Source organism: Scomber scombrus, chromosome 23, assembly GCF_963691925.1.
Source record: "Scomber scombrus chromosome 23, fScoSco1.1, whole genome shotgun sequence".
In the NCBI taxonomy this organism is placed as follows: domain Eukaryota; kingdom Metazoa; phylum Chordata; class Actinopteri; order Scombriformes; family Scombridae; genus Scomber; species Scomber scombrus.
In genome coordinates this window covers 12,067,144-12,084,197 of record NC_084992.1, presented here as the reverse complement: position 1 = coordinate 12,084,197, position 17,054 = coordinate 12,067,144, and the positions used below count along the sequence as shown (strand labels likewise).

The following is a 17,054-nucleotide window of genomic DNA, read 5'->3' as shown; positions in this document are numbered from 1 at the left end:
AATATGTTGATAGTTCTTTCACAACTGGTGGCAAATTACAATTATCAGTTTAATAAATGTTAATAAATGTTTCATCTGAAATTAGTAGTTTTTTTGTTTAGGAGGTGGCAAGGTTTGAAGAAAACAAAAAATCATTATCATGAGAAAATGAACTTTCCTGAAGCAGGTTCATCTGTGTGAGACAAGTGGAATTTTCTCAGCCTCGGAAACTTTTCTGTCTTTAAGAGAAAACTAGTTTTAAGGCTCAATTGAACATTTCATGGCTTGTTAAGAACAGTTTTTACACAGCACAGCTTCTCTGCCTAAGGTTTATTACCACTGGCGGGCAAATTGAGGACACCGAGAGAAGCCGGTTGCAGTAGTCTTATCTCGTATTATACATGCAAAGATCTCACTCTCCACTTTGCTGCAATTATCCCTCAGTGGAATAGGAAAAATGGTTAAAGTTAATTGGCTGGAGTGGATGGTTCTCAGATGTGAAGCAAAACTGATACAGATGGAAATATAAGGAAAGAGAATCGAGGTGGAGGGAGGGAGGAAGACGCTTGATTGGAGAGGAGGAAACTTTCCCAGAGAAAGCCATAAAACTGATTGATGACTTCCCTCGAGGAATGTTTCCCCAGGTGTGCTTTATGTGTGTGTGTGTGTGTGTGTGTGTGTGTGTAGTTGCAGTGCAGTTAAAAAATGCTATCCTTGGACGCAAGACAAGTGCAATAAAGTAAATTGAGAGGCAAAATAGCACGTTTATTCGTCAATACTCCTCCTTGGCAGTATAAACACACCGAGGCTCGAGAGATTTCATTGAGCTGGGATGGAAGTGGAAGTAATTGCGACCATTTAATAAATAATCTCAATAACACAAACACTACTTGATAAAAGAAATCATCCTTGAAAAATAGGGGGAAAAAAGTTTAATTGCTTAATAAAACTCATGAGGTGGTCCCTGACAGGTGCTTAACACTGCCAACATTTATACCCTGCAGCAAAGAGTGTGCTAAGAGTCAAATCATAATAAACAAAATACCATGCAGGTGTAATTATAAAGGTCAACAATGACAGGAGCAGATTTCATAACATATAGGCATCTGCTTTGATGGATTAGCCATGCTTAAATATTTTAAGTACAACAATGAGGCACTGTACTTTGGCTTAATGATCAGATTTAATTATCTTTCTTTCTTTTTTTTTCATTCACACTTCACAGTATTTCTGTTACTGGCATACCATGAAAAACTTGAACACAACTTTGGGCACCAAAAGAATGGGATGCATGTACAATTAACTCTGTAAGGGACATATTTACTGTGAAGGTACAGGAAAAAAATCTAAAATCAAAATAAGCTGTTTTAATGATAATCTGTGGAAACTGATGAAGAACACAGAAAGTGACTAAATCCAGATGAGATACATATGTGTTGATTTATAGAGCATTAATAAACAAAGAAAATCGATCAATCAGCTAAATGTGATTTATAAAATCAAATTTACATTTATTCAACTCAGAAAGGAAAACATTAATTTAAGACAACCAGTGTACCCCAGGAAACAATGTTAGCCCTCCTAGGATTCAACTTATTTCTTAAATATTTCCCACATCAGGAGCACCGTGGTGGTTGAGTGGTTAGAGCGCATGCCACCTATTCACAGCGTCCCTGGTTGTAATCCAACCAGGGACTGCTGCAGGTCATTCCCATCTATCTCTTCCTGTTCCCTGTCAGCCTATCTGCCAGCTACTGACTAAATAAAGGCAAGAAAAGCCTAAAAAGATATCTTAAAAATAAAAAATTCCCACATCATTGTCAAGAAATATAACTGTGAATATATGCCGATGACACTCTTGTATACAGATATGCAAAAAAATAGCCAAGCTATCAGCTGTAAAGATAACAACTGCTTTGGACATGAACACAGTGGCAAGTGGAAAGATAAAAAAGGTGTTTTTGTCCAAAACCAATATACAGCTGCTAATTTTGATTAATCTCATCAAGGATAAAAAGATTGATGTAATTTCTGAAATTGAATATTTCAATTATCATAATACTGGATCCAAATCTTTTTATTAAAACAAATGTCATGAGCTCAAAGATCCTGCAGTCCAGTGGTCAGGTGAAAGGACAAAATTCTGGATAAAAAGCTAATTTAATATAATTTTGGTGGATACTGGGAAATCAACTTTCAGAGCCTGGGAAATATTAGTTCTCAATTTTGTGTTATATATTTAACCCACTTCTCTATTAAATTACTTTGTTTGCTATTGCTTTAAAATACACTTCTTGCTGCCATTAGTGAGATTTAATCTATGTTTATATAACATATGATATTATGTACGATGTACTGTTTGTTTATTGCCGTTATATATATGTCTCTCAAGGCTAATATATAAATGGTTTCTTCTCTACTAAGCCAGTGAAGATTTTTACCAAGTTGCCAGTCTTTTAACACAGCAGCTTCTTCAGGAAATAAAACTTTAACAATGAGATGCAGTTCACTACACGTTAGACTTGGAGATATCAAGGTTCAGAGGCTGTAAGAAAATCTATTAACTTGTATAATGTATCTCACATGTCCCGTCTAGTTCCTGGTATCAGTCACCTCCTCCACACATTGCTTCAAGAAGATCATGTTTCCTTCCCTCTGACATTCTCCAATGTATGTAACATTATGGTGAGGAAGGAAATTATGAACTGTCCTTGACCTCTTTCAGACACTGATTGCCGAAATTTTGCATTTGAAAAACAATTCTTTTCCAATAATCAATCATAATCAATCTTGCTGGTAACTACGGTGATTTGTTTCTTGTTTTAATGCAGCAAGAAAGATGTCTTTGAAAAAAAACTTCTTTGACTGAAGGGTTTGGCTCTAAAACACGGTTGGCAATTATAGAGTGGAAAATCATCCTGGTTGCCATGAATCCAAATGCAATGTTTTTGTTTTTCTAAGTTTGCTTCACATTGTGTTTGGCACAAGTGTTGACAGGTGCTGGACAGAGATGTGGAGAAGACCGTTGTACTGCAGCGGATGAAGACCCAACAACAAATTGCAGGTTAATCTGTTGCCTTCAGGGGAAAATTGCAGGAACCCATTGTAGGCTATACAATCGCCAAAATCTGATCTCTAGTGGTGAACATCATGCAAGGTTACATCAACTATACTTTCATCAATTCGCTTTGTTTGACTTTATAATCTTGATTCAATGTCTTAATGGCTTTTTCTGGAGCTTTTAACTGCATTTCATTCAGTAATCCAATTGTCAGACACTGATGGTGGAGGAAGTATTTTCAGATCATTTACTGTACTAATACAGTAATGTAAAAGTATTTGTACAGTAAATTGAAAAATGGCCCCTGTGACTGATGTATTAAATGAAATATATTATATAAATTGATTAATGACCTTTTAAGTTGTATTCACGGACTAAACCTGCAAATGAAATTGAAGAGAGAAAATTTGAAGTCACATTTTCACTTTCTACAGTTTTAATTTAATATAAGTAACATCTGTGGTTATTAGAATATCTAAACTTTAATGCAAAGGCAGTATCTCCAAAAATAACCCCAGACCTTTCAGATATTTTAAGATTTCTAATAGAGGGTTTTTTTTGGGTATGTTTTAAGCCTTTTTGCAGCTGGTGGTTGATGTTTTTCTGCCTTGTTAGCAATTATGTGACATTATACAGTCACTCATATCCAATTTAGTCTCTAGTGCCTGCTCATTATGTCAGTGTTTGGATACTCGTATGGTCCAGCTGAATTTTCACAGCTGACGAGAGAAATCTAATTGTTCAGTCTGCAGTGAGATTGCTTTCCCTGTGGTAGTTTATTATTGTAGCCTCGTTTGTTTGTGCTAGTCATGAGGCAGAGGCAGCTAGTGTCAACATTTGTCAACACCAGGCAGCTGAAATGTATTACATGATAACACCCCACAAGACATGAGCACAACAAGACTGAACTAATACCATGCACATTTCTTTTCTTCCTTTACACGGGTTGATCACAGAGCTGATAACGCATACATGTGGAAACTGTGGTCTTCAGCTTTCACTGGAGAAAGAGATGAGATGATATAAAAGTATATTTTTGCAAGCAGGCAGCTAAAGTAAATCAGAATTAAATGATTTTTAGTTGTTGGGTTGTTGTTTTTTAAGGTTAAATAATGGAATAAAACAAAAAAACATTTGTATGTCAAAGTTCACTCATGACTGTCAGTAGTGTAACAAAAAATCTTGACTCAAGTGATCTTAAAGGCTTTTTCCAGATGTTTGTTTAGTGTGCAATAGTGGAAAAAACTGCATTTACTCAAGTACTGAAAAACTGATTTTTACCTTTACTTCATTAAGTTTCAGAGGGAAATATTGTACTTTTAAATCCTCATTTCTCTCACAGCTATAGTTACTGTTTACTGTTATATATATATATATATATTTAATACAACACATTATTAAGGCTGCTCTCCTTTCGGGAAGACATGTAGGCAAAGTTTAAGTCTGCAAACAAACAAATATAATTTTTATTAAACCCAATAAATTTAATACAGCTTGTAATTTCCACTGTGTTCAGCCTTCCTGGGGAGAAATATTATTGGACCAACAGTAGTTTTCTTCTGCAGCTCTGCAAACACAGAAAATCAAAGTTCAGTTGGTCATTTTTTATAAATTCAGGTTTAAAAGTATTTAGCACTTAATAAAACATTGTTGCACTCATATTGAAAAGGCAATACCATTCAGTCTGTACTTTGTTTTACTCCTTGGTGCCCTCTTGTGGCCGGGCTCATCATTGTTGCTGTGATTTGTCTCTTGAATCTTGCTACAGCTCTCACACACATCGTCTTCTCCATCCACTGACCTCCACCTAATAGATAAAAAAGACATTTGACCCACAGCTTTTGCTTTTTAATAGACAGTAGAGAGAAAATTTATGAGACTGATGAAACTGACCTTCCGCTCATAAAAGAACAGGCCTTTTTTTCCAGGTCCTTATTGTTTGAAGTGGGGTCTGCTTCCAGGTGACATGTGATATACATCTAGAGGAGATAGTACATTGCATACTAAGCCATTTTTCTACTTATTGATATGACAAGAAAATTGTGGAGTGAGTGCTGACAGTGTGTCTGTGATCCTGATGGAAGAGGAAAGATTCGAGTTGAATCTGGAGGAGTTTGTCCTGGATTCGAGGCAGGAAACGAGAGTTGGAGCCATTCAACTGGGAGTCTTTAAAACATCTGTAAGACACAGATGTATTCTTATCAGATTTTACTTGTTTTCCCTTTATTAGATCAGTGATTTGGGTGCATTTTATAATAACAGGATACAGGAACTGGACAGATTTATGCCAGCAATATCTGGGCCTCTAGGTCATCGACTTGTGATCAAAGGAAGTAGTTTCCTCCTTTTCTTTCATTAATTAACTACTGCAGACATATAATTAAACACAGAACTCACCCCTGGTGGTCTATGAAGGGGTATCTGGGGTAAGAATTCACATCAGAGGTCAGAGTGGCCACACAGCTGTCTACATACAGGCGGAGAGGAAGATGATTATGATCTACAGAGGCTTCAATATGGACTATCTCACCCAGGAAGTAAACAGATGACTTTCTCTCACTGCTCCAGTCATCTGAGGAGAGAAACAATTAGTACAAGGATTCATTTCGAAAAATATGATTTTATTTGTCAGGGAGTGCATAGGGAATATTATCTCTTTTAACCAGGCTTTATCCTGTGAAATTAGCATTTTTGAGCAAGACAAATAACTAACCATTTAACTTTTTAATCATTACCACATATCACATTAGTTTTTAAAGTCTTGTTTTGTATGTAAATGGTACAACTATTGCATACTTTTAAGTGAAGATAGCTAAACCTATTTGAAAAACTATTCATGAAATATATTATTCAATGTTATTTGTATTTAATGAATGTGGTCTTAGTTTGATAATTGATTAGTTGTTTTAGTCTCTTTTTTTTAATTAAAAAAAAAAAGCAAAAATACCAAATATTTCCTGTTTCTAAGATGAATTTGATGCCTTTCATATCTTTGGATTTTGGACTGTTGATCAGTCAAAACAAGACACATGAATACATCACTAAGAGCTATATAAAAAGGCCATTTTCACTATTTTCTAGCTTTTTATAGACAAAACGATTTATCGATAATTATTTAAAAGGTATCATACAGTATTGAAAGCAACCCACTTGTCATGAGTCTGAGTTGGAAGTCCAGGTCGAGATGAGTTGAGTGGATGGAGATAAGGGGACTCCAGGTCGATTTCAGGGCTCTGCTGCTCACTGTGTACCTCCTGCTGGGTGAGGGGAGACAGTAACCTGGCAACCACTTCCATCACAGTAAAAAATTATGAGCAGAACTGGGAATAATGTGCATGAAATAATGAAAATAAAATATGTTACAAAGCAAATCATTGCAACCTTTTACAGTGTGAGTTTACCATGTCTTCCCTACTGTTAGCTGGCTCAGTATTCAGTAAAGTTTTGATTGCAAGTCAAGGCAATTATTTGCACCTAGATTTACATATGGGTAGGTGGTGGGACAGGTCACTATTGTGGATTACTAGTATTTTTCTGTCCTTTTATTTCTGTGTATATACAGTACCGCACAAAGGTTTTAGGCACTTTAGATGTTTAGATTTTTATCCATAATGCAATACCACAAGGGAGGCATTTGATCGGTCCCAAATCTATTCTGCAGCATGACAATGACCCCAAATATACAGCCAGAGAACAGGGAGTACTGCAACAGATGGTTTGGCCCCCACAGAACCCTGATCTCAACATCATGGAGTCAGTCTGGGATTAGATGATGACAGACGCAACCGAGACCCCTAAATCCACAGAACTGTGGCAAGTTCTCCCAGATGCTTAAAACAACTGACCTTGAAAAACGTTGCACAGAGGACTGGTGCTGTTTTAAAAGGCAGTGTGATCAATTTGTGTGATTGATTTAATTTAGCATTCTTCTGTTTCCTGCATTTAATGTGGACCTAATTGATAAATAAAAACAATTTATGGCATTTTACTTTTAGTACCTAAAACTGTAGCAGGGTACGATGTATGTTGCTCCATTTACTCTACGAGCAAAGTCAATAAAAACTGTTGATCAAAATCAATTACTCAGAAAATATAAAAAATGTGGAGCTTTTATAGTTTTAAATACCTCGAATGTGGAGATTTGCTACGTTTCTCTGTTTAATATCATTGTAAATTCTCTTTGAATACAGACATTTTTTGTATTTACTACTTTGTCATTTTTTTTAGAGGATTGACAATGAAAATAATGCAGTCCAATGTTGCAGCCCCACTGTAAAAATCTGTCTTTGCTCAGTATTTCAAAGCAAAACCCAGATATGTGACTTAAAGCTAGACTACCTGCCTGTGTACACACTAGGTTTTCCTCTACTAACCTTTCCCAGCATCAGCAACACCTATAAACCACAAAAGACCATTTTATCTGTGTAGAAGCACCTTTTATATTTACACTGTACAGGAATGGCAGCTCCTTCCACTTGAAAGTTGTCTCCAGGTAATTTTGGAGGAGGAGAGTACAGCAGTATGTTGTTGTATAGCATGGCATTCTCTGTGAACTAAAACAGGTGTAAGGACACAAGTAAAGCCACTAGATGGCAGCATAGAGCAGCTTCTGCATGGTCCTTGCATAGAGAGGATTTAAAGGTGTGGTTTTCTGGTTATCAGCATTGACATTACATTTTTATAATAAAGAAGCTCACCAACCATCACTCTGCCTCCACAGTCAGTCAGTGCTGCTCTGATGATGTACTTTCCGTGTCCAGACACCCTGGCTGTGCAGTGACTGTGTGCAGCACTGACAGGTCCGATCCTCAAGTGTGTGGGCTCCACAGGCCGAGCAGGGTCAAACAGATAAGCTTTCATTACGACCTCGATACTGTCCTCGTGACATTTCACCACAAAGGTCTTCACCTTGTGCTCTCCGGCTGCAGTTATTATCCCAACGGGATCCCTGTGGTCGCTCTGAGGGTGAGTGTTTGGTTTGTTTGTGTGGTGCCATGAGTTTGCTTCAAGCGCAGCCAAGTCAGAAAAAGACAAAAAGAGAGGTTTGGTTTGATAAGTGTAGCACCTGACTGCAACCAATTTGAAAAGAACATATATAGAAAATGTAAAATGCACAGAAATAAGAGGCATTGTGGTGTTCTCATCTAATGACTAAAGTTGTGGCTGTCAAAAACAAACATGAACCAAGAGGAGCACACCTGCAACTAATCATGCTTGATTAATGACCAGCAGACAGTAACAATCACACTTGTTTATACACTTTGGAGGACATTTGTTCTGTAAAAACATGCAAAAAAAGGACAGTGTTGTTAAAAAAAAGGATTTTATTCACTATGAAAAACTGTACATATTGCATTCAGGGTTAAAAAGTATTGATATGTGCCTTATAATATCGGCAGAAGGAGAGATGTAACAGCGTTTACATGTGATGTAAGACTCAAAGGTCTCAAATATTACTGGTAAAGACTTAAAAACATAACAGTTCAAATAACTGAGTGTTTAAAAAGGTGCAACAGTTTATACACAGGTAACATGATTCATTCATGGCAGAAATTTAGTGTTCAATACTGTAAAGTATCATCTCACACTATTATCACTCTTAATGTAAACTTATAGGATTTGGCACAAGAAATTGTGTCAACAGAAGAGCTAATTTCAGCTTTAATTTCATTATGTGTACCAGAGCAATAGATCATACATCTCAGCTTCTGTCTGTTGTTTTGCAGTTTGTCTGCCAAAAGCTTCAATTGAGGTTTTCTGTTGTTGGCTGTGTTTGTTCCTTTAAAAATGTTTCCTTCATAGCTCTCCACCATCGTGTGTTTTCCCCTCCTCCTCCTTTGCCTTATTATTTGCTCCTTCCTCTCCAGTGCTCTTGCTTGCTGACTCCTTGGCCCTTCCTTTTCTCCCCATGTCTCCTTTCCACACCTCCTTCAGACATTCTGAGAGATAGAGAGAAAAAATAATCACATGAGAGGGAGAAGTTTATATGCAAATGCACTTCTGATTTAGGCTATAACACTGATGTGTTTAAATCCAGTTGCTCTGCTCTCTTTCTATTTTTATTTGGTCTTTGATTTATCTCTGTGAGCTACTTTGTAACTCATGATTGAAAAAGTGCTCTTTCAGAAAAGTAGGTTAAGTGTATGATACTATTACTGGCGATACTAAAATCAATTCCTCTCTTATATGTGTGTGACGTTTGTGTCTCATCTGACTTTGTAATCTGAACTGAGTAGGGCTGTAACATACAATTATTTTCATTATCCAGTAAACTTCTGTTAAAAAATAGAGGAGAGGTTCTCTACACAAGTTCCAACACGTCCCTGAAGTGCTTCTTTTGTTTGACCAACTATCAAAAACTCCAAAGATATTACATTTACTCCAAAATAAAACAGAAAATTAGCAGCAAATGAGTGAAGCTGAAATCTGAAAATTGGACTAATTGGTTGACTTTTCCAGCGTTAAATGAGACGCTGAGACTTCAGCACATGTTGTCAAGCTGAATTTAAAGCATTTTAAGCAGCATAAACATCACTAGCTATCACCCCTCTCTCTGCGTCTCGTACCTCGTTCTGACATGTTGAGGACGTGGCTCGTACAGAGGAAGTTCTCCAGCCTCTGGTCCTGATGATGGAAGTACCAGTCCTCCACGATCTCCTCATACGCCTCCAGCATGGTCTCACACTGAACCACACACAGAAGCAGACGTACTAGATTTAATGTTTTGTAGTGTTGCTATGGTTTGTTTTTCTGAATTCCAGCATAATTTAATACTTTAGAAGGTTTTTTTCAATGACAACAAGATAAATATGGAAAATATTTTTTGGAAATACAGAATGTATTTACATTTTATTGAGGCTTCTGAAAGTTTCAGTGTTACACAGTTTACAGCAGGTAAACACAAACACACAAGCATACACAGACCTGTTTTTTCATGTCAGACACTTCTACAGAGGGTTCGTCCCACAGCTCGTATGGCATGCCGAGATCCACTTTAACCCCTTTGTGGACCAGGCTCTTCAGAGTTTCCATGGTCTGACTGGTACCCTGCGCCACACAAAAACAAGATATATGTCAGATTCATACATAAATTCATGCTTGCAAATGAGGAGAAATGCCAAAAAGTGAACACGTATTGTGAGAAAGGTTTTGTGTACTATAAATCTACAGAAATCAATGTTGGTCACTGTTAAAAAAATACATGAGGCTTCTCAAATAATTTAATAAATGATGAAAAAAAGGGTTCTTGATAGTGGATTTACACAATGTTGAGTCATGCACTCATTTCACAATTTGTACTTGAAATTTAAAATTCCTTTCTGGGTGGAAAACATGTCAGCTTTATTTGCTTGCTCAGTTTCTGCAGCTGAGACGTTTCAAAATGCAGCCAGGTTAACTTCACCTTGGCGTAGCGGAGGCTGCCAGGCCTCTCTGCATGAACGCTGTACTGTAGGATGCGCTCACATATGTTGTCCACCGCCTCAGTCAGCCGAGTTTCCCTAAAACCAAAAGTCAAGACAAGAGACTCAGATTAGTTTCCCACAAAACAAAGTTTAACACATTTATATTAGTGTCATCAGTAATTTCCCTTCAACACAGATTTAGATAATCATTTCTGGCTTCATACTGACAGAGGCCTAAAAGATTATTGAGATTTAAGGTTTCATAGTCAACTTTAACTACTGCATCTTGTTTTTGTTGCTTATGCAGCAAGTTGATGTTACTACTGGCTTTCTGCAAATGCATCATACAACAGACAGTATTTAACTTCTCAGTTTATTGAATGAAATCAGACTTTCGGTGCAGAAAATCATTAAAGCTTTTTCAACAATTCACTATTTTACCACGTGGAAACTCTCATGTTCAAACACCAGTCTTCTCCTCTAACTACATATTAAAGTAATATTCAGAGAAAGGTGACTTACGATGTGTTGTATTTTATCTTCTTTTTGCGCTTGCCTGTGTCCAGCACCTGTCCGACCTCCAGAACTTCTTTTGAGCGGCTGCTTTTCTCCAGAGCATCCTGCAGCTCCACTGACAGAAACTTACACACTGACAGAGAGGAAACATACAGAAATAAAACCTTTAAAAACTATTTTTCACAAGCTTACTTTGTACTTAAAAGCTTGTCAAAGACTATGCGCTGACATGTTAGACTAGGATGGCTGATATGGACAAAATCAAACATCAACATTTTTGATGATATACCTTGATATCAAGCTACAGCAGTCTGGTAAATTTAGAAAATGACATCACTTTACTATAATGCAGCCTTTAAAACCAGGAAAATACAACACTTATTATATATCATCAGACATTAAGATCTCAGATGATATCTCCAGTCTAATTGTATGATATTGATATAATATTGAAATATTGCCCAGGCCTACATAATGCTGACACTGTGCCACATTTAGTTTGGCATTGTTACTGTACTAACAGACTGTGGCAAGAGGTTTCTAACTTTATTTATGGTATATTTTAGGCTTAGTCATCAAATTTAGCTAAGTTTCCATTAAGAATGTAAGCAGTGCTTATGTAAAAGTAAAGAAGCAACAGGTGTTGAGTGTTAGTTAATTCATTGTGCACTGTTCTGGCCTCATAGCTATGCTGTCTTGTAGTATGTACTCTTTGCTATTGTTAATACGTTTACTGCTACTTCCTTGCAAGATAAGATACAAGTTCAGAGTGGATGTATGACCAATGCCTTGACCCTGTACCAAATAAAGGGGTCTGGTGGTCATCAGGTTCCTGACTTGTGTTAATAAGGTAAAAGTTTAGGGTCTTGGAAAGGGCAGGACATGTTTAACTGAGTGTTGATCATTTATGGTTCAAGACTTGACTTTCCTGTGTCCAGGGGTGAGAGTCACCCTTGTGTTACATGACTTTTGGGTAATAAATATGCATATATGCAAATGTATTTCTTTGTGGCTATTTGCCATTGGCTGTGGTCATTTAGGTTGACGTGTTTGACCAATCACAGATCATTTATTTGTTCCTTCAGAGACTATATTAGGTTAGGTTTGTTCTTTGCTCGTTGAGATGAGCTGATGTCACTATGTGTGTAGCTGTCCTTATTGTTTTTTTAGTCTTCAATCCAGCACTATTTAGTGTATTATGTCATCTTTGTGTTGAGTTATTTCAGACAATTTCCACGACACTTGCAGACCAGTAAGTCTTGTACTAATAAGCAGAAACTGTTAATGAGTGTATAATGGTTAATGACTTTATTTAACTCTATTCTGTTGTCTTATTTATTTTATTCAAGTGTCTCTCTATATGTGTTTGTGAAGCCCCAGGCATTTTGTTCTCAAGTATGTACCTCATCTTCATTCATCTATTCAACAGTAAATAATGATAATAGTAATAATGCTATAATAGAACATTAAATAGCACCAGCAGCTAGCTGTGTCAGACACTTTCTGGTCCTACCTTCGCATTTATTCGGCAGTCTCTCGTCCTCTTCTGCTTTAACTAAACTGCAGACACAAAACAAAGCTAGGATATAAAGTTTCATTGCAACAGTTTCTTTTAAAAACCAAAAAACGAAATAAACGTTTTAACTTTACAGTCGCCACATCGACACCAGCTGTTGATTATTGCGACTGCGCATGCGTGGTGTATACTAACAGAGGAGATTAATCGATGCCTGATAGTTGGATTTAAGGGAAGGTTATCGATAGAAGAAAATACCAACATTAGATTTTTTTTTTGCTTTATTGTTTACAGAAGTTAAACCAGGCATCTGTATAACATGGCATTAGTTCATGACAACACAACTGAGAACATTACTGCCACAAACAAAGCTGAAACAAGTAAAATAAATGCTTTTATTGCTAGTTTTGATTGTTTATTTGTTTTTGTTTTGTCGACTTTTCAATATTGTGTTGATTGCATGGATATTTGAGATTATACTGATTCACGTTCTGTGTGATCTATCAAACGTATAGCCTTATATAATCATATTTAAATACACATTTAAAAAAATGTGTAAGTAAGAGTATTGAGTTAGCTTTTCCCCCCTAACTTTTTTGAAACTATTCTTAATATATTTGCAACAAAGGATTTTTGTTCTCATTACAATTTGTGATTATTTGTGTGACCTATGATTTCTGTTGTGTTCTAGTAAAGCAAATATTAAATAAAGTAATATTACACAACACATTCCACATAAATGACATTGGCAGAAGTTATTTTAAATGTAGTAGAATAATGTGCAAAGGTAGAACATGATAATAACTTGGACAGCTATAAATTAAACTTTACATTAAGATGCTCTTTAGGGACTGTGTTAACCTGTGTTAAAGTCAATGTGTTGGTGGGTGTGTCAGAAAAGGAATAGGATTGTATAGTTTTTTTTTTGGGAGATAAATATTATTTTTTTATTTCAATTTTCACCACAGATTAAGGAATTACTAGACAGTCTTAAATTATCTATATGTTGCCATTTTTTGTTATTAATGGTGGAAAAGCTGCATCAACTCAATTCTGTTATATTATTTAGTGACACAACAGAATTGGTAAGGAAAGAATAAAAAATATTAACAAGACTGATTATTACACTGCTTTCATTCATATTTTGTTGTAAAATCAGCTTTATGGTGTTGTTAAATAGCATTTTTTCCCCTTTTTGTCCTTGAATGTGTTTCTCAGAGCCAAATCTGATCTAATAAAATTGAATTGGATTGAGTATTGACTGTTTTTCAAGTTAAATAACTACATCCTATTGGCAAACGAATGTATTTACTTTAAACATGCCTTCTTGTTTATTAGCACTGAGTTGTTGCTACGGGCTAATCCCACAAAAATGGGGGATAATTGGCTTGGTATTTGACAGGGAAGCAGTTAAAATAGAAGGTGCTTACCTCTTTGGTTTCTCAGGTGTCAGGGGCAACACACTCGACAGCAACAGATACTCCAGGAGTCTGTGAGCAGGAGAAGATAGCGAGGAGAGAGGAGGAGAAGAGACCAAAAAGATAAGACAGAAAGAAGTGGGGTGCAATGTTAAAATGAGCACTTGTGTGAGGAAGAAGAGTGAAGAGTGGGAAAAGCTGAAGTATGAGGGGGAAAAGAAGAAGGCAGAAAAGTGCAGAATGACCAACCAGAAGAGCAGAAGCAGCAGTAAGTGATACGGCCACACACAGACACACAAACACCCACACACATAGAAAACACATATGTTCTCCAGCAGCACAGCAGTTTGCACACAGGTGTCAGTGGATAAAGTGTTCGCCTTGAGTGTCTGAAACTCAAGAGTATCTGCTACAACTGTACTGTTTTGCTGCTCTGAGGGTTTCCACTGCTATAATTGTGTGTTATGTCACTTAGCGTGGTGACCGTCTGTCTATTGTCTCTGAGGAGGGAGCTAGAGTTACACCAGCACTGACAGCCTGCCCTGTGTGTCACGGCTGTATGCACATGGACGCACACACAAGCTCGTACATCTACTCTAGAGGCTTTTACATATGCACACACACTCAGATGATACACAGCCATTAGACTCACAGGGCTCACATGGAGCTGTATCTTTATCCTGTAAGCATCATAAAGCCTCTTACATTCTTGTAATATCATTTTTTCTTTTAAAATCCAGATCCAGGGAAACTAAACGTGAGATGAGAGCCCGCTGGAGATGAATCACACACGCTCCTGACAGTTGCAGAGGAAAGAAGAGGAAAGCGTTGCTCTGGATGTAGTCAGCCGGCTTTAAACAGCTGACTCACGGATATAGAAGCAGAAGAGGCAAGAGAAGACAAATGCTGCTCTGGGAGTCTCTAAAAAAAAAAATCAAACATTTCCAAATGGAAGAGAGGTTTCTGCTTAATGAGCAAAGGAGGACAGAAATTTGGGTTCAGTGAATAGTCTGAACTGAAGAGAGCAAGGGAAGCTTCTACAGTGACATAAAGGTAAAATCATTTACCTGTATTTTGTAAAAACAAACATATATGGTCATATAGTGTAAGCCTCAAGGTAATCTAATTTGATTCCATGAATAACTGCTGAGAGACAAAATAGGCTTATTTTTTATCTAAATGTCTTTTTAAATGTCTTTAAGTTATGTAGTCAGAATTTGGGCTTTTAACACTTACTGGATCATCAGTAAGTGTTTATTGTGTAATTATATTTTACACTTTGTGTAATTTAACTTCAATTTTCCCTCCTGGGGATTAATAAAGTACCTTTTATCTTATCGTATTTACTTGCAGTTTAATATAGTAACTAACAAATCAGCTTAAAAAAGACAAAAGCTTGTCAGATCAGTGTTTTCAGTCTAGAAAAATGTCTAGCTGCCTATCAGCATGTTCTTTGTTCATACAGTATATTTACATGTTCAGTTTGGTTCAGTTTTTTATTGTTCAGCATAGAAAAAACACATCACACACACATCAACAGCAAACAGGATGAAAAATGTCATTTAGTAAAGTAGCACAGTAGCAAAAGCTGAATGAAAGTGAAGATGAGTACTAACACTGATACCTGAACTTTTGCATTGGCCAATAGCCAGTACTGATCCCATGCCACTTCGTTAAAACTTTTGAACAGCTGTATACTACTAATCCTGTATAGATGTGATAATTATTGCTATCTTTTGCATGATGTATTTTCAAATGCTTTATAAGATTGTAATTGGTGTTGAAATTGGCAACACCCGTGCCAACCCTTGAAACTAAAGCCTTGCCTTTTTACTGGTGGGACTTTCCAGTGTAAAATATTGCCAAATTGCTAACGGCTAACATTACACTATTTACCAATCAATTCCTCTGGGATTATTTCATGGAAAACTGCAGTTTTATAGGTTCAAAATAAAGGTGTGAACCTACTTACAGTTTAATAATAAATCATAGAGTATCAGATCAGTTTATGCAGTATCAGAGGTATTCTATGTTACTAATATCCGAAAAACTGTAATGATGAGCAAAATAAACGAATAATAAAACATTTTACTATTACAGGGCTTTTAATGTGCTCGAAGATGCTTTACATAGATAGACACATTGTTAAAAGAAATTAACATAAATTAAATACAGTTAATTAAAGACATTTTTTTTAAATGTATTACATTAGTTTAAAGTGGATTTAAAGTGAAATTAAATTTTAAAAAGACAATAGTAAATAACTAAAGTACAGAAAGTGCTAAATAATTGACATTATGTCACACACTAAAAGGGATAGTTTGAATCTATTTGCACCTGGCTCAATAGGGGACTTTATATCAAGATTAATGTAGCCAAACCTGAATATAGACCAGAATTCTTCCTGAAAAACTAAGCCAACTAATTTCTGGACAATTTTAGCTTAATATGCAACTCTGAAGTCAGCAAATTAAAATCACAAGTTAAATAATGTTTTATTTAAACATAAAAAAGTTTAAATTTATGGTCTATTTGATTTGCATAAATCTGATACAAGAAAACCAAAACCACACATCAGTCACGTTGACCTGCACAGTATTCGCAAGCACAAGCACCTGCACGGTTTCATCTGTGGCCCCTCAGTTGACCCCGACATGAACACACACATACACACACATACACACACACACACACACATACACACACACGTAACGCACAGTGCACCTGGCATACTCTCGTTGGCACAGAATCACACCCTGGTACTGACGCACACACACACACCAGTTGATGATCACAAATACTGCTGACTCAGGGTATCCAGCAGTTCATATCACTGATGACTAAAACGGTACCATTACCTTACTGCTGTCCACACCCTATCCCCTCACTCACACACACACACACACACACACACACACACACACACACACACACACACACACACACACACACACACACACACACACACACACACACACACACACACACACACACACACACACACACACACACACACACACACACACACACACACACACACACACACACACACACACACAGACTCTCTGGGAGGTGTAATATAATCTTTTAGACTTCCATAGCCGTTGTACACTTCAAATTTAATGTTCATACATTAATTTAAGGTCCACATTAACTTAATG

At 36.6% G+C, this 17,054-nt stretch overlaps 3 protein-coding genes across 3 annotated transcripts in view; all 3 read right to left on the bottom strand.

The window, feature by feature from the left end:
* acap1 (ArfGAP with coiled-coil, ankyrin repeat and PH domains 1) overlaps nucleotides 1-17,054 on the bottom strand; it is a 479,281-nt gene that overhangs the window by 218,395 nt on the left and 243,832 nt on the right. The window lies entirely within an intron of this gene.
* On the bottom strand, nucleotides 4,493-7,900 carry LOC134005537 (zona pellucida sperm-binding protein 3-like). The gene is made up of 8 exons (XM_062444461.1): nucleotides 7,742-7,900; nucleotides 7,475-7,593; nucleotides 6,191-6,294; nucleotides 5,438-5,612; nucleotides 5,100-5,217; nucleotides 4,934-5,019; nucleotides 4,717-4,847; nucleotides 4,493-4,607 (listed from the first exon to the last, which is right to left on the bottom strand). Exons 1-8 carry the CDS (start codon nucleotides 7,898-7,900, stop codon nucleotides 4,525-4,527), a joined length of 975 nt encoding a protein of 324 aa, XP_062300445.1. The 3' UTR covers nucleotides 4,493-4,524.
* cnpy4 (canopy FGF signaling regulator 4) lies at nucleotides 8,369-12,623 on the bottom strand. The gene is made up of 6 exons (XM_062444993.1): nucleotides 12,473-12,623; nucleotides 10,966-11,092; nucleotides 10,443-10,539; nucleotides 9,965-10,087; nucleotides 9,607-9,724; nucleotides 8,369-8,979 (listed from the first exon to the last, which is right to left on the bottom strand). Exons 1-6 carry the CDS (start codon nucleotides 12,555-12,557, stop codon nucleotides 8,837-8,839), a joined length of 693 nt encoding a protein of 230 aa, XP_062300977.1. The 5' UTR covers nucleotides 12,558-12,623; the 3' UTR covers nucleotides 8,369-8,836.

Bases quoted from the DNA above. Each gene is read 5' to 3' on its own strand.
- LOC134005537 (XM_062444461.1), bottom strand. From the start codon at position 7,900: ATGAAAGCTTATCTGTTTGACCCTGCTCGGCCTGTGGAGCCCACACAC. The intron at 5,218-5,437 runs GTGAGTTCTGTG...TGTGTCTTACAG, and splicing joins CCCTTCATAGACCACCAGGG to ATGTTTTAAAGACTCCCAGT. The intron at 4,608-4,716 runs GTATTGCCTTTT...CTGTGTTTGCAG, and splicing joins AACAAAGTACAGACTGAATG to AGCTGCAGAAGAAAACTACT.
- cnpy4 (XM_062444993.1), bottom strand. From the start codon at position 12,557: ATGAAACTTTATATCCTAGCTTTGTTTTGTGTCTGCAGTTTAGTTAAA. The intron at 10,540-10,965 runs GTAAGTCACCTT...TTTTGGTTTTAG, and splicing joins AAGATAAAATACAACACATC to GGAAACTCGGCTGACTGAGG. The intron at 8,980-9,606 runs GTACGAGACGCA...TCTATCTCTCAG, and splicing joins CCTCAACATGTCAGAACGAG to AATGTCTGAAGGAGGTGTGG.